This window comes from Mirounga leonina, unplaced genomic scaffold (assembly GCF_011800145.1).
Source record: "Mirounga leonina isolate KUSES-001 unplaced genomic scaffold, KU_Mleo_1.0 Mir_165, whole genome shotgun sequence".
Classification (NCBI taxonomy): Eukaryota; Metazoa; Chordata; class Mammalia; order Carnivora; family Phocidae; genus Mirounga; species Mirounga leonina.
This window is the reverse complement of record NW_023270415.1, coordinates 18,482,361-18,506,133: the sequence shown is the minus strand read 5'-3', so window position 1 is coordinate 18,506,133 and position 23,773 is coordinate 18,482,361. Positions and strand designations below refer to the sequence as shown.

The 23,773-nt window shown below is 41.3% G+C and overlaps 2 protein-coding genes across 5 annotated transcripts in view; one reads left to right on the top strand and one right to left on the bottom strand.

Moving 5' to 3' along the window:
* ARFGEF1 (ADP ribosylation factor guanine nucleotide exchange factor 1) overlaps positions 1-14,422 on the top strand; it is a 146,597-nt gene extending 132,175 nt beyond the window's left edge. For 3 of the 4 annotated variants that reach the window (XM_035011280.1, XM_035011279.1, XM_035011281.1), the window contains 6 exons: positions 3,540-3,672; positions 7,226-7,365; positions 8,856-9,024; positions 10,276-10,414; positions 11,381-11,498; positions 12,950-14,422. In XM_035011280.1, the coding sequence (XP_034867171.1) occupies positions 3,540-3,672; positions 7,226-7,365; positions 8,856-9,024; positions 10,276-10,414; positions 11,381-11,498; positions 12,950-13,114 (864 nt within the window). In that variant the 3' untranslated portion in view covers positions 13,115-14,422. Of the gene's footprint in view, positions 1-3,539; positions 3,673-7,225; positions 7,366-8,855; positions 9,025-10,275; positions 10,415-11,380; positions 11,499-12,949 lie in introns of those variants that run through there. The other variant, XR_004680413.1, reaches the window with a different exon arrangement.
* A 986-nt stretch (positions 14,423-15,408) lies between these two features.
* Positions 15,409-23,773, bottom strand: part of CSPP1 (centrosome and spindle pole associated protein 1) — a 160,680-nt gene continuing 152,315 nt past the window's right edge. The window contains exons 30-31 of the mRNA XM_035011283.1: positions 18,904-19,042; positions 15,409-16,269 (exon numbers count right to left, since the gene is read on the bottom strand). Of these exons, the coding sequence (XP_034867174.1) occupies positions 16,061-16,269; positions 18,904-19,042 (348 nt within the window). The 3' untranslated portion in view covers positions 15,409-16,060. The remainder of the gene's footprint in view (positions 16,270-18,903; positions 19,043-23,773) is intronic.

The window sequence follows — 23,773 nt, the reverse complement described above, 5'->3', positions numbered from 1 at the left end:
TTCAGCTCAGGTCATGATCCTGGAGTCCCGGGATCGAGTCCCGCATCGGGCTCCCTGCTCGGCAGGGAGTCTGCTTCTCCCTCTGACCCTAACCCCTCTCATATTCTCTCTCTCTCAAATAAATAAATAAAATCTTTAAAAAAGAAAGAAATCCTGGCTCTGCAGTGACTAGCTCTGTGGCCTCAGCAAGTTACCTAACCTCATGGTAGAGTGAGTTTTGTGATGGGAGTTAAGTCAGGTAATGCATTATAATGCACATAAAGTTGTTGGAACCGCATGTGCCGGGGTGAGTGATGAGAGGCTGGGCTGCTGCCGGGCTCCATAGAGGGAGGCAGCGGTGCCCCTCGGGACCAGCTCACAGTCTCCTCTGTGAGCTGCTGCCGCCACCCCTTCTTTCACCCCGCTTCCTTTTGCTTTCGCTTCTCTGTACGGCTCACAGCTTGCCAATAAACTGGAGTGTTTTCCTCGCTGAATGTTTCTTGGCGTGCACTGGAGGACTACTTCTTATTTATTTTTATTTGTTTCTTTCATTAAACTTTTGTTTTAATGGGTCTCAAAATTCTGCGACAGATTTTTGGTCAAGTGTTTTCCATTAAAAAGTACTGATTTTAAAAACTAATAACTTAAAAAAAACCCTAATAACTTTAAAATTGCCACACACACACACACACCACACAACACACACACACACACACCCCACACACAAACAGAAGGTCCACAAAACATTCTCCTTTCCGTCTGAAGGTTTTACAATGCATTGTTATCATTAACCAGTCTTTTACTATTAAACTTAAATGGCCAGTTGATACAAACATTTCTGAGACTGTTCTTCCACCACTGAATAAGACCGGGGTGTCAGGTTATTGGGGATAATACTCATTTAGCCTTCTGAGTGACCTTGCCAGCTCCAGCTGCCTTCTCGTCTGTCTCATGTCACAAACAGCAGAATGGCCCACAGAATAGTCAGAGAGGCTCTCAACGCACACAGGCTTGTCAGGAGCCATGTCAGCGATGGTGGCATCACCAGATTTCAAGAACTTAGAGCCGTCTTCCCCCTTTTTCCTGGGATGACAATCAGTCTTCTCCTTCATCTCCACAAATTTGCAAGCAGTCTGACCTGTGTGACAATCAGTGCAGGTGCATATCCAGTACTGATTTGGTGAAGGATTACATTTTAAAAATTAAAAACAGAAATATACCCTGTTAATATAAAAAAAAATTTTTTTTTGATAGTACAGAAGAAAATAGGGTAAAAAATGCAAGTCCCAGGATGCCTGGGTGGCCCAGTCGGTTAGGTGTCTGCCTTCAGCTCAGGTCATGATTCCGGGGTCCTGGGGTCGAGCCCCACGTCAGGCTCCCAGCTCAGCAGGGAGCCTGCTTCTCCCTCTGCCTGCCTCTGTCTCTCTCTCTGACAAACAAAATCTTTAAAAAAAAAAAAATGCAGTTCCCTTTTCATACTGCCCCCTTCAGCCACAACTTATGTTTAATGTGATGTTTATCCTTCCAGCTGTTTTCCATACATTTTGTATATAGTTAATATTAATTATATGTGGTTTTTGAAAAAATGAAATCTTGTTTTGAGACTAACATTTTATATTTGGAATAGCTAAGAGATGTCTCCACTTCGATACATAGAGATTGCTTTCATAGGAGCTCCTCCTTTTCCAGTAAAGGGTCCTTTTCTTAAAGGGTAGGTGTGGGCATATTTCTGGTACACAGCTGTTCTAAAAAATGCAAAGATTACCAAAAAATCATCCTCATTTACATTGATTAATCAGAAAAATTGAGAAAGCAATATGCCTAACATTAAAAAAATTCCTCTGATACAAAGGAGACTTTAAATCCCCAATACTGTGACCTAGTTTTTGTGTACATTTAATTTCCTGGGGAGAAGCTTCTTAGAAATCATCAGAATGTTCAAAAGAGCCAGTGCCCCCAAAATTTAAAAACTAGTGCCTTAAAAAAAATGCTTTCCCTTACATTCAGTAGGACAATGCATTTTTTATTCTGTCAACTGATTAATTTCCCCCCTTAAAATATACTTCTTAAAGTGTACAAGTTAAAAAGAGACTTTTTTTTAATAGTTAATTTTAAACAATAAACATTCCCTTAAAGGACTTACAAATTTGGAAGTGTTGTTATATGCATTCTTCCATTTAAGTTTTTATCTAAAAGTGCATTATAGGAAGCCTGGGTGGCTCAGTCGGTTGAGTGTCTGCCTTTAGCTCAGGTCATGATTTCAGGGTCCTGGGACCAAGTCCCCCGAGTTGCCCGGGAGTCTGCTTCTCCCTCTTCCTTTGCCCCTCCCCCCTCCTGCTCATGCTCACGTGCTCTCTCTCTTTCAAATAAATAAATAAAATCTTAAAAAAAATTTTTTTTTAACTGTATTATAGTCCATCATGGCCAAAGAAATTACCCAACTACTCTACTGGGTCTATATAATTATTATTAAAGGCCTCCTGTGTATTAAACATGAAAAATACAAAGATGAGTAAGAACAATTACAACAGTAATAATATGGCTTTAGATTCGTGTAGCACTTCACCATTTAAAAAATATTTTCACATTTGATCCTTTCAGCAATTTTTTGAATCCAGTTTGGTACATTATCCCCGTTTTATACGGAACAGCAAATGAAAAATCAAACTGTGATATTTTAAATCTAAGTTAAAATACTATTTTGATTAGCACTGTTTTGGGGAATGTAAGCCCCTGCCTTCTTTTCAGAAACCCAGGTGAGGTCGCTTCCGGCTAAGGCTGTTAGGTTACAGTTCTCCGTTCCTCTGGAAACCACGTTCTAGATTCTGTCCGGAGTGTGTTGTATTGCTGTAACAAAATAAAGCTTGAACAGTAATGCCAGCTATCACATATTGTCTGACACTGTGCTAGTGCTTTGCATTTCTTACCTTATCCTTCATAACTTACAAGGAAAGTGTCCTCTCCATTTTCAGTTCAGAAAATCTTAACACAAGAGGGTTCTATGCTTTTCCAAGGTTATACCTAATGCTGGAGCAAAAGTCTGGTGTAGTTCTCTTGGACTTGAACTTGAGCTTTTCTTCATGACACCACGCTTGCAGTTAGTCACCTTCTCACTGACCTTTCCGGTCGCCAGTTCCTGTGGATGACAGAATGTCTTTCCCTAAACTCACCCCTACAAAGCTTTCCTGAGCACCGCCTACACAAAGCTTGCAGAAATGTCCCCCACCTCTGCCACATACGTGTTCTGTTTAAACAGATTTCATGACAGTTCGTGGATATTGCTGACTAGCTTTTCCTCACAGTGAAGCTTAGCATTTTTATCTATTGCTTTTGGGTGCTACCAGGCCCGAAACGAATGAGGGTTAGAAAGGAAGCTTTTCTCTTAAAGACTGTCAGCGTAGGTAACTTTAAATAATTTTCTCCTTGTGTCTGTAATCACACTGCGTAGAATGTCCTTTTCATAGTGACACACGTAATTTTTTTTTCAAAAACATACTAGGAACTGTTTTCATCCTTAAGCTTTATTCGTTGTACTTACAATGAATTTTTTGTTTTATTAGGATACGATATCACAGAAATCTGTAGATATTCATGATTCTGTTCAGCCAAGATCTGCAGATAATAGACAGCAAGCACAATTGGCTGCTGTCTCTACTGTGAACGAAGAAGTCAGCAAAATTAAACATACAGCAAGTGAGTTATTTCTCCTAATAAAAACAGTGTGTTTTGTTTTGTGTAGGTAAAGGATGAAATGTTTGCTTTTACTTTTGGTATTAACAAATATGTACTGTAATTGATGGTGTGTAGTCACTTTGTTACTGTGTGTGTTCTAACTTGGACATTCACTAACACCTGTAGTACCAGCTTTTTCCACAAAGGCTTTTCGCTAATGTTTGTGTCGGACACATGAGTCTTTTCTCTCCGTTCCCTTCTGCATGTCAGCCCCATATCCTTTCTGCAAAAGTGGGGCCTGAGGGGCCTTTCTCTTATAGTGCTTTCTAAGCAGGAACACCCAGCTTCCTGGGGAGCCAGCCTTCGGTACACTCAGCTGCCTCACCCCACGTCTCCTCTGCTCACCATCTTAGTTCTTTTCACAAAGAAGGGGAACCCCTTCTGTTTTTTTACAAAACTGATCCAACTTTGTTTACTGAAGGAAAATTATAACACCAACGAAAAGCTGCCTCCTCCCTAGAAGAAAACAGGACAGCTCTAATTGCTTTTATAAAATGAGGTGAAAGTCACAGAAGAAAAGTAACCATTTTAGGGGCACCTGGGTGGCTCATTTGATTGAGTGGCCAGTTCTTCCTTTCTGCTCAGGTCGTGATCCTGGGTCCTGAGATTGAGCCTCGCGTCGGGCTCTGCGCTCAGCAGGGAGTCTGCTTGAGATTCCCTATCTCCCTCTGCCCCTCCCCCTGTGTGCACACACTGTCTCTAAAATAAATAAATCTTTAAAAAATAAAAGTATTTTCAGTACATTCACAGTGTTGTGCAATCACCCTAATGATTAGTGATGGTAAAGCATCTTTTCATGTGCTTATTGCCGTTTGTATGTCTCTGTGGAGAAATGTCTATTCATGTCCTTTGCTCATTTTTAATTGGTTTATGCCTTTTTGTTGTTGAAATGTAAGTTTGTTACACACTCTGGATACTCTACCTGTATCACATATATGATTTGCAGATACTTATATTCTGTAGTATAAATCTTACGATTTCTTTGATAACATCATCTTATGCAGAAAGTCTTTAATTCTGATGAAATCCAATTTACCTGTTTTTTTCCTTGCTCTTGCTTTTGGTGTCATAGCTAAGAATCCATTGCCAGATTTAAGGTCATGAAGGTTTTACTTGATGTTTCCTTTTAAGAGTTTTATGCTTTTAGTCCCTACATTTTTAATTTTAATTTTTTTTTTCGGGGAATTTTTTATTAATGCTAGGTGCTTGTTCTTGAGAGAAGACAGATTTGGTATCCTACTTGAAAGGAGTTTCCAGCTTCAGTCACTGTGTTTTGCTAACTTCCTAAAAGGGAGATAGGTAGTGTTGAGTGGCTTATTTTCATTTTTGATTCCTGTTCTCTGGAGAACAGCAATGGCTTGTGCAGGAATCCATGACAGCTTTAGTCTGCACTGGAACATGCCATGAGGACAGAATAGTGACTGACTTCTCTATCTCTCAGCCCCAAGACTGAATTTAAATGTACTTAGCTTTGTAAAGGAAGGGCCAGGTCATCACACATTAGAAAGTTTTCACATGGCTAATCCAGGAATATGTCTTTAACTGGAGCTGCTTCCCTACCACCCTGAGCTGAGGACCCATGCTTCTTTCCTTCTGTCAGACACCCTGTTCGTTCTCCCCTTGAAGTTCTTTAGGAAAAGTTCACCATGGGATTGACGACTCAGAATAGGTGGAGCTGGGGGAAGAACAGATGGCCACCATACTCCCATGAGCTCTTTCATTAAGTGGACAGGTGATGGTTCCTCTGTTGAATGAGGCGGCCATCTGCAGTCTGACTCCTCAAAGAATCATAACACGGACTGCAGGGCAACTAGCTCATTCTCTCTGTACACTTTCAGAAAACATCACTGCCCCATCTAGCCTCGGCTCCGTACCTGCTATCCCACATAGTTCATCTTTGCTTAGCTTGGGTGAACCAGTGACATGGTCACCTAATAAACCTTGGCAGTGTCAACCAACCCGAGTTGTAAAATTTGTCCAAATAGATATTGTCCCCAAACATGCTGCTGGTCATTGCTAGTGAGTCTGAAGTTAAGATCCTTATCCTCCAAGGACACCAGAAAGCAGGGGAGGCCCAGCTTTGCCCATTCGATCAGAGTGGAGCCTCCTCAGCCATACTCTCAGTTCACCCTGCTGAAAGCTCTTCCGGCCCTTAGCGGCTGATGTTAGAACTAACGAGGACACATCTTGTCAGACGTCAGCCCACTCCCAAGTCTCTCTGGGAGCTCCGGCTGTGCTGCCAGGAGTCTCCTGCTCTAGGAACTGAGTTTTAGGACTGGAATGGGGGAGGGGAAGGAGCGACTGGTATGTGTCAGCTCTGACTGAGGTAGAGGGCTAGGAAAAAGACTGAAGAGGAGACAGTCTGTGGGACTTGTGGCTTCTTTGTTTTGTTTTCTTTTTCTTTTTTCTTTTTTTTTTTTTTGACTTGCGATCTAGTAGTAAGTGTTAAATACAACAGCATTTCTGAAAACCACCTGGAAAGGAGCCTTTATTAATAACCTCAGTAAGAATAAATTTATGCAAGTTGTTTTGCTGCCCCTAAAGTCCCTAAAACATGAACTTAAGTTCCACAAATTGGTGCCGCAAAAGGGAATTGGTAATAAAAGCAAAAGTAGAGACTGAAGAATTGTAAGTCAGCCACTCCCCTGGGGCAGTCATCTGCCTCCTGGAAGGCTCACTGGAGAAGCTGGCACTGCCAAGGTCTCGCAGCATCTCAGGAGTTGAGTTCTTTCTGACCTTGCGCTTCGGCATTTGGTCAGTGAAATGCAAAGTTCTTCTCTGAGCATGTCCTTATAGGCTGGTGGATTGTCAGAAACATCTTGCTGAGCAGGTTCGTTCAGGCTAGAAGACTTAGCTGTGTTTCATCTTGCCTGCGCAGTGTGGAGAACATTTTGTTACTTCGAAATGCGGTTAGTTTTGTGATCATGTACTTAGCATAATCTTTTTATAGACTTCTTTGCTTATGGATGCATTTGAAAATATAGTTAGCTACAACTTCTAACCTGGATTCAAATAAAATGTGCTCTGATTAACCCACAGTATTACCGCATTTGTCAGAATTTGTGGCTGTCCCTCACTTCCTTTCTCACAGATTCAGTTCCTGTTGTTTTCTTTTGGTATATATAGGTTTTTACATTACCTATTTCAAAGGTCAAACTTGAGTTCCAGTAAATGCTATTAAAGTCTTAGCTTTTAATCCATTTGTTACATTTTATTAAAGAGTAACCTAAATCTTATTTTAGAAGTTGTAGTGGGACCTTTCTGAACATTATTTACTGCTCTAAGTCCTTGGGAATATTTTTATTTAAAAAATTAATTTTGTAAGGCTTTTCTAAAAATTGATTAAACTTTTATTGAGGAGTGCTTATGTGCAAAAGCAGTATGTTCTCAGTGTGATATGTGCAGGTAACCTTCATACATATGAATGTTTCCTTAGCATTGTAATGTCATAGATATTATAAAGGATTCAAAATAATTTTTGTTTGCATGTGCATTGGGGTGGGTTTCCTCACAGAATTTCCAGAACAAAAATTGTTTGCCGCCCTGTTGATTAAATGTGTTGTGCAGCTGGAACTCATCCAGACTATCGACAACATTGTGTTCTTCCCAGCCACAAGCAAGAAGGAAGATGCCGAAAACCTAGCTGCCGCACAGGTACGGATGTGGGGGGACAGCAGCTTTTACATTGAGGAGGAAGTTGGCTTTCACAGTCTGGACTTTAGAGCAGAGGTCACACTAGAGATTTGATTTGGGGGCTCTTCATCACAGAAATGTCATTTTAAACCATGGGACTGAATGACATGCCCTAGGCAGTAAGTGTGGACAGCTGAGAGGAGGGTTGCCGACTGAGCCCTGGGGCTTCCGTAGTTAGAGCTCCTGGTGATGAAGCGGCTGGTTAAAGAGCTCAAGAATAAGAATCCGTGAGGCAAGGGGAGAGCAAGAGACAGTGGTGTCCTGGAAGCCAAATGAAGAAAATGTTTTAGGAAGAAGGATGTGATCATCTCTGTCAAATCCTCAGTGGGTCAAGTAATATTTCATCTGAGAATTGCGCCCTAGCAATTTGGTAGACTTCAGTGACCTTGACATTGCATTTAATTGTAATGTTGAGGACAAAAGCATTACGGAAATGGGTACAAGAGAGGAATTGCAGGCAGAAAATATTGATAATTCCGTCAAGGGGAGTTTTGCTGTAAAGGGGTACAGAGAAATAGGATAATCGCTGGAGGAGGAGGAGGGGGTCAAGAGAAGGGTTTGCTTTGTTTTGTCTTTAAGATTGGCAGTATTGCAGCATTTTCCCTGATGAGAGAACTGAATGCAGAAGACAGGGGCAGTTGCAGAACAATCTTTTTGAAAAGTGAACGGGGACGGCATCTAGTGCCAGCTCCTGGGGGGTTGTCTTTAATGTAAGCCCTGGCCGCTCGTGCATTGTAATAGGAAAGCAGCGAAGTGTGTGGGGTGTTAACACGGGAAGGTTGGTCCATTTGCTCTTGGGAGTTTGTGGGAGGTCTCTTCTGATAGAGGGCAGAAGAAAAATCATCCACCAAATGAGGTTGGGAAGAGAGTTTTTTAGATGCTTGGAGAATTGAAAACATGAGCTAGTCATCCAGGAAAGCAGACTAGGGCAGTGCAGGATTGCTGGGCAGCACCCAGAGCCCACTGGATTTAAAACCAGTCTGTTTTCTCCAGTCGTGTTTGCTGTGTGGGTGGCGATGTGGAGTAGGCAGTTTTGCCAGCCAGTTAATCTAAAAAGAGTGAGGGATTATGCAAGAGAATAATTATAACTGGAGCACATGGAGTCTAAACTGGTTAATAAGAGAAGAGAGGACCTAAGTGGCAGGGAGGAATAGTGAAGGGCTGTAGGCTCTGGCAGGGGAAGAGCTCCTGGAGTCAGGAAATAGGAGGAGGGAATTGGAAAGATAGGAGGTGGTGCCGGATGACTAGGATGCATAGAAGGAAGATTCTGGAAGTTTAATGACAAAAGATAGACCTTTCCCTATTTCCTGTTGAGGTAAAAGAGATTAAGTTCAGTTCTCTTAAAACTGATCTTTGGGGGAGCACTGAATTCTAAACTTACTAAAATTTGTGACTGTGTGTGTGTGTGTGTTTGTGTGCATGCACGTGCTGTGGTGGTTTGTTTTCCAAAGAGAGATGCTGTGGACTTTGATGTTCGAGTTGATACACAGGATCAAGGAATGTACCGCTTTTTAACATCACAACAACTTTTTAAGCTACTGGACTGCTTATTAGAGTCCCATAGATTTGCAAAAGCATTTAATTCCAACAATGAACAGAGGACTGCTCTGTGGAAAGCAGGTAAGCTGCACGAGTATCACACTTTCGTGTTCACTGTTAACGGTTGTGCACCAGAGGTGTGCGTTTATCAGAATTCATTACTGTACAGTTCAGGTGTATGCATTTCACTGTATGAACTTTTTACCTTAATAATAGTAGGAAGGCCTAATATAATACATATATAATATAATGTGTAATATAGTAAGCTGCTAGGAGCAACTTGTTTCCCACTTGTTTAATCAATCTGTTGTTCGACTGATTTGACCATTCATTTTTTCGTCTTGTTCACCCAACCTGGACCTCCCTGTCGATGCTGTCAGCACACTAAAAGCTGCCCTTTTTTTAATGAGAAAAAGTGTGTGAAGGTCCTAAACATGAAATCCTTGCATGTGTATTCAAATGACTTCTCCATACTTATCTGGGAGTGGCCACACCTCAGAATAGAAGTGAATGTTCTGAGGGAGGGAGGCATATTTTTGAACAAGTTGGAAAATTTAAGTATCATATAATTATATAAATATATAAATATAATAATTAAACTGACATCTAATTTTTTACTTAAGTAGTTATTTGGTGCCTATTAGGTAAAAAACAGTGCTGGAAGAATGAAAGGCAGCAGAATGTGAAGAAAAAAAGGGAGCTAATGTTTATTGAACATCAGACTCTGAAATAGTGTTGGGTACTTTATATTTGCATATTTTATTTAATCTAAAATGATCGTTTAACCCCTAATGAAGCCCATGGCTTGTTCCTCCTCTTTCCTTTACAACCTAATTTCTGGGAAGAGTAGTGTATATTTTTTCCCCTTTATTCGACTCAAGTTGTTGCTGCCATTCAACCAGGACTGCTCCTGCTAAAGTCACCAGGTTCCACGTTTGCATGCGCATTGGACCCTTCACAATGCTTGGACCCTTGGCCTGATGAAACCTTCTTCCTGCTGAGGGGTCTGCCCCTGTTCACCCAGGAGCCCTCCTCTCCTGTAAGCTGTATGGAGCTTTCAGGTGCAGTTTCATTTGAAGAGTTCCGCTTTCCCAGGCCAACATTGTTTTGTACCTCCTATCCCCCCAGCTGGAAAGGAGGGGAAATTTTCCACATAGAAATCGCCTTTAGCTGGGCCTCCCCCACGGTCTCGAGGTGTGTCTTCCCTGTGCGACTCCTTCCCTGTGGGCCACCTCAGGGCTGCTGAGGCCCTGGGTTCAGGGCAGGCACAAGATGTGCCTTCACACAAGGCGGTTTTGTCTTTCTGTAACATGCAACTTCCCTTCTCCACAGGCTTCAAAGGCAAATCCAAACCTAACCTTCTGAAGCAGGAGACGAGCAGCCTTGCCTGTGGGCTGCGCATTCTCTTCCGGATGTACATGGATGAGAGCCGCGTTAGTGCCTGGGAGGAGGTCCAGCAGAGGCTTTTAAAGTAAGACTCTTGGCTCAGTGTCTGCCTTTGGCCCATGTGGCTGCGTGGTACAGAGGAGGAAAGGGCCACTAGGTTTGCACTCATGGCAGAGTCCACATCTCAGGCCTGCTGCAGGACCATGCAAACAGCTTGGGGCCCAAGGAGGAGATTGTGAAAATTAGAGAGTCTTATAGATGGACGCACTTTTGCACAGTTGGTGACATGAGCAAATCATGTCTGTTGTTGCCGCTGTGGGACAGGAAGAAAGTTTCCTAAAATTTAAAACTTCAGAGTTTTTAGGCTTTTTCATGCCACAGATAATCGCATTTTTATGAACCAATCATATGTGAAAGTGAAAACCTGCCTGCCTGCATTTAGTTTGAAAGAAGGTTTGATGTTTTGTTAGTGTTACTTTTTTTTTTGCATTCTTTTACTTCATGACAACTTAAGATTCTGTCCTTTAAATTTTAAACTCCTGCTAAGAATGAAACATGCCATTCAGAAAGACTGCTGTCTTCTGCATTGTATTTTTGTGTATTCTCAGGGAATAGATGTTCTCAGAGACCAGTTAAGTACATTTTAGAACTTCAAGAGATGACTTAGTCCCTGTTTCCCACTTTACTGATGAGACTTTTAAGACCCAGAAGTGTCTACACCTTCACAGTGAGTGAAGACCCACCCGATTTCAGCCCCGGTTTCTTGATGCCAGGCTTGGACGTGCGCTGCCGCACAGGGGTCTGAAATTCGGGGGACCTTTTAGAAAATGCGTTTCCTGATACATTGCACTGGCTTCTTTTAACGTCCGGTTTTCTTCCTAATTTGAAAAGGACACGGTTATGTTGATACTGCGGTTAGTGTTGGCAGGCAGACTGTACCCAGTTCCTGAGAGTTAATAGTCCCTACCCGCCTCGTCCCAGCGGTTTTCTCTGTGAACACCCGTAGCCGCACGTATGCAGCACATGCCAAAGTGAGCCCTTTCTGTTACAGTGTCTGCAGCGAAGCCCTAAGTTACTTCCTTACTCTGACGTCAGAGAGTCACCGGGAAGCCTGGACTAATTTACTGCTTTTGTTTCTAACTAAAGTTCTAAAGATAAGCGACAGTAGGGTAAGTATGAGATGTCTTCTCCAGCCCGGCATTTCTAGCCTGACCAGCATCAGGCTCAAGCGGGAGGCAGGGGCGCCGGCTTGCAGACCCATCGCTCGGAGGTAGATCCAGCAAAGCCCGGGCTGTGGTGCCACTTTGTCCTGGACCACGGTGGCCCGTCTCCGCATGGGCCCTCAGTCTTCTCCCTCCTCACCCTGCTTGGTTCTCTAAGCAGTGACTTTGTAGGGGAGTCAGTAAAGAAGGAATCAGTGTCCCTTTGGAACACTCTGACCAAGCTGCTGGGTCCCCCACACTTTGCAATTCCCATCCTGACCCCTGAAGTCTGTCCTCCATTTTGAAAACTGTCACCCTGCCCAACCTCTGGCCCTGGACTCTGCCCCTACCGGGGTCCCAGGCCTGTGCTCCAGGCTTTAGCCATTCCTTTGGCATATTTATTGGTTCCATGTAACACAGAGGCCCTAGTGAATAGGCCATAAACTCATTTAAGAATATGAAACCAGTAGAAATGATGATAAATTAAAAATATGTAACTAAATATAAATACATAGTGCAGATTTTCAAAAATATGCATTTCCCTCTTTAAAAAATACAGCAACTTACAGCTTATATACTTGGAAATGGGTTGCCATGATCCCTGAATTGGTTTAAAAATGTCTAGTGAGGTAGCCTGAGATTGGGGTCACAGTGATGTACGGGGCCCCAGAGAGGCTGTGTGGTGTCACTTGGTGCCATACAGATGTTTGTCCCAAGTCGTGCTCTAGTCCACATGCATTTCCCTCTGGGCTGGATAAAGCTTGGAGAAGTGACCTAAGGCATCAGCAGCCACGTGGCCAAAAAGGACTCCAAACCCCAGTCTCTCTGGTTCCACCGTGGGCTTTCGTGCCACCATCGGTCACACTGCTACCTAGTCCCTCATGGGGTGTGGAGAGCAGCAGAGAGAGCGATTCAGATTGAGGAATTCCAGCAAACACGACCACAGTACATCAGTTGAACTGTAAATGTGGGAAGTCTGATCTTTGCCTGGAGATTGCAATTTTGTATTGCACTATTAGGTAGAATTTTCCATAAAAATTAAAATTTTCTTTAACAAGATTGTTTCGATAACCCATAGCTTATAAAAACTCAGCTGTGGTTCCTGCTTGTCTTACTTTTGCTTATTATCCAGAAAAACAATGATAAATACTAAAAGTTTGTCATAAGTTTGTCAAGGAAATGGAAATGTTTTTCAAAATAAGGATAGCTAAGTGAATAATGTTTGTATTGAGTCTTTTGAATACTTCTCTTTCAGTTCCATAATCAGTATAGTCCCTGCTTTATGCAGATGCCTTTCCTCTGTCTTCACTGATCAGTGCAGGCCCCAGAGTGGTTTGACGCTAAAGGCATTTGAGCTGCTGTGGTTTGGAATGCAAGCATTACTAATGGAGAAATTTATTTCCCCCCCTCCCCCCCAGTTTAAAGCTCATGCATCATTCTACTACCCTCTCTTATGTGAAATTATGCAATTTGACTTGATTCCTGAACTTCGTGCCGTTCTTAGAAGATTTTTTCTGCGAATTGGAGTAGTGTTTCAGATATCACAACCACCTGAACAGGAACTTGGAATAAACAAGCAATGATGGCAACTTGGTATTGTTCTGTTGGCGTTTACATCCCTCCGCTCTTTAAAAGGACCTTGGAGCTGAGGTTTCCTACCTGAAAAATGGTTTCTCTGAATTGCGGTGTCTGAGGGTTACTGGTAAAGATGCTTAGAACTGTAACTCAAACTTGCGCAACGCTCCAGTCCCTATTTAGTAATCTGGTGGATTCTGTTTGTCATGTTGGGCTCATGTTGAGCAGAAAGCCTGTTTCCACAGTGTCAGCTTGTGTTCATGTGTCCTTTCCCTGTCCTTGGCGGCAGGGAGAGCCCCACAGTTTTCGGCAGGTGTGGAAGTAAAACTTTACCCAAAGAACTATAGATGTAAAGATTTGAACTTCTGCAAGAAGTACAACTCAGGAGAGCTGTATTTTGAAGGATAAAATGTTTATAATTGGGGGGGTGGGGGGAAGAAGAAGAAATTATTGTTCATGGTAAAAGATATTTAGCAACTATGGTATTCTTATTCTGAAGATTTTTGCACACTCAGGCTATCTGAGATACTGGTAATCATCCTTCTGTGAAAAATGTACAGAGATGCAGGTCTGTAATATAAAAATCTTAAACATTATATAGTTCTTCCTGCACTGTTTTATTTTAATTTCTTTATTTTCTTATTCATTTGCTAAATACCTATAATATTTTGTCAAATGCACTAAACATTTGGGTTGAACTTTTTGTCTTTTTTATTTTGTGGGGGTTTTGGTTTTGCCCTTTTTGGTGGGGGGGGGGGTTGGTAATTTTGAGGGTTTAACATGCCCAGGAAGCTGTTGTGGCTGACGCTTGTCATGATCAACAACAAAAAAGGTAGAAAATACTCCTACTGACCTAACTACCTGTAATATACTTCTCTTAGGGCTTCTAAAGATGAGCCATTAAAATAGAGTTGATTTTTCATGGACCGAAACTTGAATCACTGCAAAATGAATCTAGGTTGCTGTCACTTTCTTTTTCTTTTGGGTGGCGGGGCTTGATGTAGATTTTACTCTGTGTACAGAATTTAATGTTGAATATGTTAAAATAACAAATCTGGCATGGTTGGGGGAGTTAGATTTACTGGAAATGTATTCATACTGTGAATTGTGCTCTGATGGTTAAAAAAAGACAAGATTGTCAAGCATTCCGTATTAACAGTGGATGTAGAAAATTTTTTCAGATGGATAAAATGTATATGGTACAGATGTAAAGTTTTCTATGTAAAAAAATTCTGTACAACTTTCTGTACAATACTGATTCTCATCTGGCATATTCTAATCAGGTTATAGGTCAATAAAGTTTTTGGATTATTTCATCAGTGCAATCAAAACCTGTGTAATCTATAGCCCCATGTTTCATTGATCCTTTCTTTGTTAGTTAAAAGCCGAACAACTTAGGAATATTCTTGGCCAGAACTACAAATTCAGTGTTGTTCTTTTGGCATTAGGATCGTGCTTTCTCAGCCATAGGATATTCATAATTAAAATTTTGTGTATTAATAACCCAAAATAAGGCTATACTGTGTGAATGCTGAGAGAGCTGAAGTCCCTTTTGGGGCAGTTTGTCAGGGGGGCATTGTGTGTCCTAGGAGTCAGTTCAAGTTGTATGGTATGATGGCATTGAGCGAAAAATGGAACATGTCAAGATAATGACGGTGTTTAAAAATAGAAGTGTGCAGTGTTTGCTCTCATACCGCTCTTAGATGAGTTACTGAACAATGCATTTATAGGTGTACCGTATTTACTACCCCCCAAGACAGCCCTGTGCAAGCCCAGCTGGACACTAGAGCTGGGAGTCACCCACCTTGGTAGATGGAAACCGCCCTGACCTTGCGCCCTGACCTTGCTGATGGGTGTTTGTTTCAGAGGATGGGTGTTTCAGATGAAGATATAACAGGAAAAATCATCTTCACAGTAAAATAAACAACGGGTAGGTTACAAAATTGAGTATAAAATGTATGGCTAAAATTCAAAATGGAGAAATTTCACATTTGCAGTAAACTTGTCAATCCTGTCCGTCATTAGTTCCATCAGTGGAAATGTGCAGGAAGTAGTACCTGGGGGGTGTTCTCAGCCATCATAATGCTAAAGAAAGACCAAAGAATTATTTCCCAGAATTTGAATTAATCTTTCTTTACTTTTTTAAACGTGATTAAGGAGTGATTAGGAAGACTGACTCACTGATCCAAGGGTCCATGGTGATGCAGTCTCTGTCCTTGGCCCCTGATGGTCCTGTCTTCAACTTCTAAAACACCTCGTCTAGAAACCTCAATTCCAGTTAAAATAAATAAATTGACACTGGTAATAAAAAATAATTTATTTCTATCAAGTATTTAAGTCATATAAATTAGTAAATAATGCCTTCATTTGCATAAACATAGAGGCAAAAAGATGATATGACATTTAGTTTATGGCTCATGGGAGTAAAATCAGTTACGATTCCCCCATCATTTATACTGAGCAGCTATAAATGACATGGAAATAACTAGCACATTTGATTCATTACCTAGCAACTGGAATACAGCTACAACGAATGTATTTATTACAGGAATTATTTTGAATAGCGATGACTGTGGCAAATGTACATACAACAAGTGTATTCAGGTTTTACAATACTGTTAAGACACCTCTTTTATTCACCTTATCTTAGTGACAAGCAGAATTTAAAATAATGCACATATGGTAATTGATTCCAAGAGTTCATTACCACCCCAATTTATGGCAAAATTGTGCAAAAATAATTCTAGGTAATCCTATGTTATGTAATCATTGCCTTTTATTTATGTACATAATATATACATCATTATACATCATGGGAAAAAATACACCTTATATACAGATGAAACTTGTGTAAGTAACTTCAGGTAGGGGCCAAAAGTAGCACACTTATTAAAGGTTCTGATTTGACATTCCTTTCACCTTAAAAGGCACTGCTGGGTCCAATGCAGATTTATTTAACCATGGGCGGTAGACAGGCCCTGCCAGTTGTAAGTGCCTGGTTTTCCAGGAACCTGCTGCTGCTCCTGGTTCAGCTGCTCAGCCATGAATTGTTGCAGCGTTTCTGAGGTGCCTGGGCGGAGCCAGGGCTCAGTTGCTACAGAGTTTGATCCATCGTCCCCCACGTGTTTCATGTCATCGGGGTCAAGCAGTGAACTCTCATCGTCTAAAGGAGGCAAGAGGAATAGGACTCAGGTAACACTGGTGCAAGGAGGTGAAATGAACACAGATCTTCCTGTAATTTAAGCCATTTCAGCCCTGCAGTTCTCCATAGTATTTATGTTCTACAAAGTAGTTTTGTCCAGGCCCCACATTTTAGACGGAGGAAGAAGATGGTCAAGGGACTAGGTGACTCCATGGTACCAACACCCACAGGGATTCCAAAGATAGCAAAGTAGAGGGTGCCAAACATTAAGTTGACTGTAGAAGTGTACGCAATCTTACAAAACTTTTAAATTCAGCAAAGTTTTAGAAATACCCCAAACCTGTTAACAGTGCTCTAAGGAGATGAGATTACTTCCATTCTTGCACCTAATAGTAAGAGTTTGGTGTCTACTCCATTAAAAGGTAGGTCCTTAAGTTTCATCCTTTAATTGAATGTACTCAACTTCTATCTCTGTATTTTACTTACTAGATATAATAGGAAAATCTGTCTTCCTACCCTGTGATGTCATTTTTATTTTTTTTAATTACATCTCCCGGTCTGTGAAGGATTAGCCCAGCAAAGGGATATGTGCAGTCAATTTAATAATCAATCCACATCGTACCAGAAGCTCCTGTTTGAAAGGACAATGTTAAAAAGTTTAGAAGTTGAAAACCCGTAAGAGATTCTTCAAATGCTCTATTTTTCTCAATTTAAATATATCCCTGTTAAATATTAATTACCCTTACTGGCTCTAAAAGAAATTGAGGAATAGGTAATCCTCAGTGCAGATTTAAAGAATTGTTTTCCGGGGCGCCTGGGTGGCTCAGTCGTTAGGCGTCTTGCCTTCGGCTCAGGTCATGATCCCGGGGTCCTGGGATGGAGCCCCGCATCGGGCTCCCTGCTCGGCGGGAAGCCTGCTTCTCCCTCTCCCACTCCCCCTGCTTGTGTTCCCTCTCTCGCTGTGTCTCTCTCTGTCAAATAAATAAAATAAATAAAATCTTAAAAAAAAAAAAACTGGGCGCCTGGGTGGCTCAGTTGGTTAAGCAACTGCCTTCGGCTCAGGTCATGATCCTGGAGTCCCGGGATCGAGTCCCGCATCGGGCTCCCTGATCGGCAGGGAGTCTGCTTCTCCCTCTAACCCTCCTCCCTCTCATGCTCTCTGTCTCTCATTCTCTCTCTCGCAAATAAATAAAAAAAAAAAACTTAAAAGAACTTTTCCCACTGGTCCCCATTTTTTCAGTATATGATGAAAAGTACTGCTCCCATCAATTTACCATATGTGCTCATATTTTTTTTTTTAAAGATTTTATTTATTCATTTGAGAGAGAGAATGAGATAGAGAGCACGAGAGGGGGGAGGGTCAGAGGGAGAAGCAGACTCCCCGCTGAGCAGGGAGCCCGATGCGGGACTCGATCCCGGGACTCCAGGATCATGACCTGAGCCGAAGGCAGTCGCTTAACCAACTGAGCCACCCAGGCGCCCCATATGTGCTCATATTTGATATGGAATTGCCACCAGAACATATGACACCTTGACTGCTAGAGATTGTAGTATAGTTTTAAATTAATAAAGATAATTGCTATTAGAAAATTACTGTATGTAGCTTAACAGACTAAAGGGAATTGTCCCAAAAGACCACTCTACTGTTTGCCAAAACTAGTATTGAGGGGCTCACTAGCTGCCTAAGGAACCATCCTGTCTGACTGTGCTTGCTGAGCACCCTTCAACCTGCTGGTCACCCAAGCAAGGAGAGACAGTGAAACCATAATAAAAACACTAAACCCTGGCTTCTATTTTTTTTTAAGATTTTAGTTTTTGACAGCAAAAGAGGGAACACAAACGGGGAGCGGGAGAGGGAGAAACAGGTTTCCCGCCAAGCAGGGAGCCCGATGCGGGGCTCGACCCCAGGACCCTGGAATCATTATCTGAGCCGAAGGCAGACGCTTAACCGACTGAGCCACCCAGGCGCCCCACTGGCTTCTAAAAAGAAACATTAACCTGAGGCTACTTGTTTTGTCTATGGCATTGAAAGCCAAGCAAAAAAGCAAAAAAAAAAGTTCTTTGTAGTACTATAAATTCATAATAGATGTGTTACCTAAAGAACTCAAAAGTTGTCAAGTTAATTTCTCACTTCAGTAAGGGGAATGAGATGCTGATACTAGCCAGCATTTTCCCTGCTCAAAGCAAAGAAAGGCTGGATATATTTAATAAAAATTTCATCTGTTTAGAATCCACTCAAGTGATGCCTGGGTGGCTCAGTCGGTTAAGCGTCTGCCTGCAGCTCAGGTCACGATCCCGGGGTCCTGGGATCGAGTCCTGCATCAGGCTCCTTGCTCAGTGAGGAGCTGCTTCTCCCTCTGCCTGCCCCTCCCCCTGCTTGTGCTCGCTCTCTCTTGACAAATAAAATCTTTTAAAAAATCCACTCAAAAAAGCATACCCTCGGGTAGAATCTGATGCAAAGATGATCCCGAGTCCCAAGTTTTCCTGGATAGTGTCTATGGTTCTAGGCCTTACAACTCAAACGGATTTCAAAATTCATTCCATCTCTCTCCAACCCACCTATCCCTGCCCCGAGCCAACAGTGAAAATTTCCCTGTAAACAGGTTTGAGTTCTTACAGATAATAGTCCATTAAGCATTAAGACTGGCAATTTACCTGTACTAATCGGTTTATTCTGAAGTTCATTCAGTCTTCGCATCCGTTCCTCATTTTTCATTCTAAGCTGATCAATATTTATACTGGACACAGATTTTAGAGAGAGACCATCTGGTGGCATATTAGGATGACTGTTATCCTACAATTAGAAAAGAGAATTTTAGAAACAATCTAACAAATCTGTGAACCTAAAAATATTCTTGCCCCTGATAAATGTATAGTGTGAGGAATAAAACAAATGGAAATCTGTAGCATTTATATTCTAACTCCTGGTGTTTATTCATGCAGGCTCAGATGAAGATACAGAATTTGTGATAATATTTAAATGCTGCCAGGCTGGGTAAAGGTGGGGAATTAACAGAACCCAAAAGGTAAAAAGTGAAACAACAGGGGCTAAGAATCAATTAAGCTACAGTAATCAAGACAGGGTGGTAATGGCATAAAGACAATGGAATAGACAGTCCAGGAATAAACCCTTAATTTATGGACAAAAGGGCCAACAAAATTCACTGGGGGAAAGACAAGCCTTTTCAATAAATGTTACTGGAACAACCCAGATTGTCCACATGCAGAAGAATGAATTTGGACCCCTACACCTCACATCAATTGCAAAAATTAGAGTGGATCACTGACCTAAATTTGAGAGCAAAACTATAAAAACCCTTAGAAGAAAACAAGTAATTTTCATGATGCTGGGTTAGGTAATGGTTTCTTGATAAGACACCAGAAGCACAAGCAATAAAAAGAAGATTGGTTAAGTTGGACCCCATCAAGAAAGTAAGAAAGACAACACACAAAATGAGAGGAACTATAAAAATCATACATCTAATAAGGGACTTGTGTCTCGAATACATAACTTACAAATCAACAATAGACAAACTGATTATCAAATGGGCAAAGGAGGGCGCCTGGGTGGCTCAGTTGGTTAAGCGACTGCCTTCGGCTCAGGTCATGGTCCTGGAGTCCCGGGATCGAGTCCCGCATCGGGCTCTCTGCTCGGCGGAGAGTCTGCTTCTCCCTCTGACCCTCCTCCCTCTCATGCTCTCTGTCTCTCATTCTCTCTCTCTCAAATAAATTAAAAAAAAAAAAAATGGGCAAATGATTTGCATAGACATTATCTTCGAAGATACTGAACATCATCAGAGAAATGCAAATCAAACCCACAAGGAGGCACTACTTCACACTCCCTAGGATGACTATAATAACTATAATAAAAGTAACAAGTGTTGCCATGATATAGAAACTGGAACCTTCATCTGTTGCTGGTGGGAGTATAAAATGGTGTAGCCACTTTGGAAATCAGTCTGGCAGTTCCTCAAAATGTCAACCATAGTTACTCTATAACAATTCTATTCCTAAGTATATATGCAAGAAAAATGAAAATCAGAAAACTTGTACACAAAAGTAGAAACAATCCAAATGTCCATCAAGTGTTGAACAGATAAACAAAATGTGGAATACCCATTCAAAGGAGTTACTCAGCAATAAAAAGGAGGCAAGTACTGACATGCTAAAACTTGACCACATCTCATGTCTATGTATCCAAAAAAGGCAACTACATAGAGGCAAAGTAGACGTGGTTGCTGGGGAAACAAGTTACTGCCACCTGGTAAAGCTATACATGTAATAATGCTAATAATAGCATTTGTCCTTTGTGGACTTGACAGTGCTAATGGCTCATGTATATTAACTATCTCCATGTCACATATATAAGAAAACACACACAGTTTAAGAATTTGCCCAAAGTGGTCTACTCAACAAAGTACATATCTCAACAATGTCACAAGGGCTTTTTACTAGTTATACTATAAAAACATTTACACACATTCTATGAAAAGAATATGGGTTGAATATCAGCCTTCCTGTGGAATGTGACCTTGGACAGGTTATCCGACCAAAATACTAGAAGATGCTACATAGTAGGCTTAGGTGTCCAAGTCTTGGACACCTAAAGTGTCCAAGCAGACTTCGCAGTAAATGTTTTCAGTTGCTTCTTGTACCTTCTCTGAAATCCAAATATTCTGCAACAGGGAAGGAGGAAGATTAGGGCGTGGAACAAACATTGCTGAACATTCTGTACTAGGCTTATAACCACACTAGGAGATAGGAAAATACTACCTCAAGCCAAGGTACCAAAGTTCAATGACCTGCCTAAGCTTAGGGAGCTAGGTCAGGTGGTAGAGCCTACATTTACACCTACAGTCACCTCTTTCCAGACCAAGTGCACTTTCTTTACTGGACCATGTCAATTTATATTATTTTTATGTATTTTTAAACACTTTTTAAATTTAAATTCAATTAACAGATAATGTATTACTGGTTTCAGAGGTACAGGCCTGTGATTCACCAGTATTACATAATACCCAGTGCTCATTACATCACGTGCCCTCCTTCATGTCCATCACCCAGTTACCCCATCCCTCCGCCCCCCTCCCCTCCAGCAACCCTCAGCACTTTGTTTCCTATGATTAAGAGTCTCTTATGGTTTGTCTCCCTCTCTGGTTTCATCTTATTTTTCTCCTCTCTTCCCCTATGATCCTGTTTCTTAAATTCCACGTAACAGTGAGATCATATAATTGTCTTTCTCTGATTGACTTATTTCGCTTAGCATGATAGCCTCTAGTTCCATCCACATCATTGCAAAAGGCAAGATTTCATTTTTTGATGGCTGCATAATATTCCATTGTATATATATACCACATCTTCTTTAGCCAATTATCTGTCAGTGGACGTCTGGGCTCTTTCCATAGTTTGGCTATTGTGGACATTACTGTTATGAACACTGGGGTGCAGGTGCCCCTTTGGATCACTACATTTATATCTTTGAGACAAATACTCAGTCGTGTAATTGCTGGCTCATATGGTAGCTCTATTTTTAACTTCTTGAGGAACATCATATGGTTTTCCAGAGTGGCTGCACCAGCTTGCATTCCCACCAACAGTGCAGGAGGGTTCCCCTTTCTCCACATCCTCACCAACACCTGATGTTTCTGGACTTGTTAATTTTAACCATTCTGACTGGTGTGAGGTGGTATCTCATTGAGGTTTTGATTTGGATTTCCCTGATGCTGAGTGATGTGGAGCTTTTTTTCATGTATCTGTTGGCCATTTGTATGTCTTCTTTGGAGAAATGTCTGTTCATGTCTTCTGTCCATTTCTTGATTGGATTATTTGTTCTTTGGGTATTGAGTTTGATAAGTTCTTTATTGATTTTGGATGTTAGCCCATTATCTGCTATGTCATTTGCAAATATCTTCTTCCATTCTGTTGGTTGTCTTTTGGTTTTGTCAACTATTTCCTCTGCTGTGCAAAAGCTTTTTATCTTCATGAAATCCCAATAGTTAGTTTTTGCCTTTCTTTCCCTTGCCTTTGGAGATGTGTCTAGCAAGATGTTGCCGCAGCCGAGGTCACAGAAGTTGCTGCCTGTGTTCTTTAGGATTTTGATGGATTCTTGTCTCACATTTAGGTCTTTCATCCATTTTGAATCTATTATTTTGTGTATCGTTTAAGGGAATGGTCCAGTTCAGTCTTCTGCATGTGGCTGTCCAATTTCCCCAACACCATTTGTTGAAGAAAATGTCTTTTTTCCATTGGATATTCTTTCCTGCTTTGCCCAAGATTAGGTGACCATAGAGTTGAGGGTACATTTCTGGGTTGTCTGTTCTTTTCCATTGATCTTTGTGTCTGTATTTGTGCCAGTGCCATACTGTCTTGATGATGACAGCTTTGTAATAGAGCTTGAGGTCTAGGATTCTGATGCCACCAGCTTTGGTTTTCTTTTTCAACATTCCTTTGGCTATTTGGGGTCTTTTCTGGTCCCATACAAATTTTAGGATTATTTGTTCCAGCTCTGTGAAAAAAAGTTGATGGTATTTTGATAGGGATTGCATTGAAAGTATAGATTGCTCGAGGTAGCATAGACATTTTAACAATATTTGTTCTTCCAACCTAGAGCATGGAACGTTTTTCCATTTCTTTGTGTCTGCCTCAGTTTCTTTCATGAGTGTTCTATAGTTTTTTGAGTATAGATAGTTTGCCTCTTGGGTTAGGTTTATTCCTAGGTATCTTAGGGGTTTTGGTGCAGTTGTAAATGGGATCAACTCCTTAATTTCTCTGTCTTCTCGTTGTTAGTGTATAGGAATAGAACTGATTTCTGTGCATTCATTTTATATCCTGCCACTTTGCTGAATTCCTGTATGTGTTCTAGCAATTTTGGGGTGGAGTCTTGGGTTTTCCACACAGAGTATCATACCACCTGCAAAGAGTGAGAGTTTGACTACTTCTTTGCTAGTGTGGATGCCTTTTATTTCTTTTTGTTGTCTGATTGCTGAGGCTAGGACTTCTAGTACTATGTTGAACAACAGTGGTGAGAGTGGTCATCCCTGCCGTGTTCCTGACCTTAGGGGAAAAGCTCTCAGTTTTTCCCCATTGAGAATGATATTTGCTGTGGGCTTTTCGTATGTAGCTTTTATGATATTGAGGTATGTTCCCTCCATCCCTACACTGTGAAGAGTTTTAATCAAGGAAGGGTGCTGTACTTTGTCAAATGCTTTTTCTGCATTCATTGGGAGGATTATATGGTTCTTGTCCTTTCTTTTAATAATGTAGTGTATCACAATGATTGATGTGCAGATGTTGAACCACTCTTGCAGCCCAGGAATAAATCCCACGTGGTCGTGGTGAATGATCCTTTTAATGTACCTTTGGATCCTACTGGCTAGTATCTTGGTGAGAATTTTGGCATCCATGTTCATCAGAGATATTGGTCTGTAATTCTCCTTTTTGGTGGAGTCTTTGTCTGGTTTTGGGATCAAGGTAATGCTGGCCTCATAGAATGAGTTTGGAAGTTTTCCTTCCATTCCTATTTTTT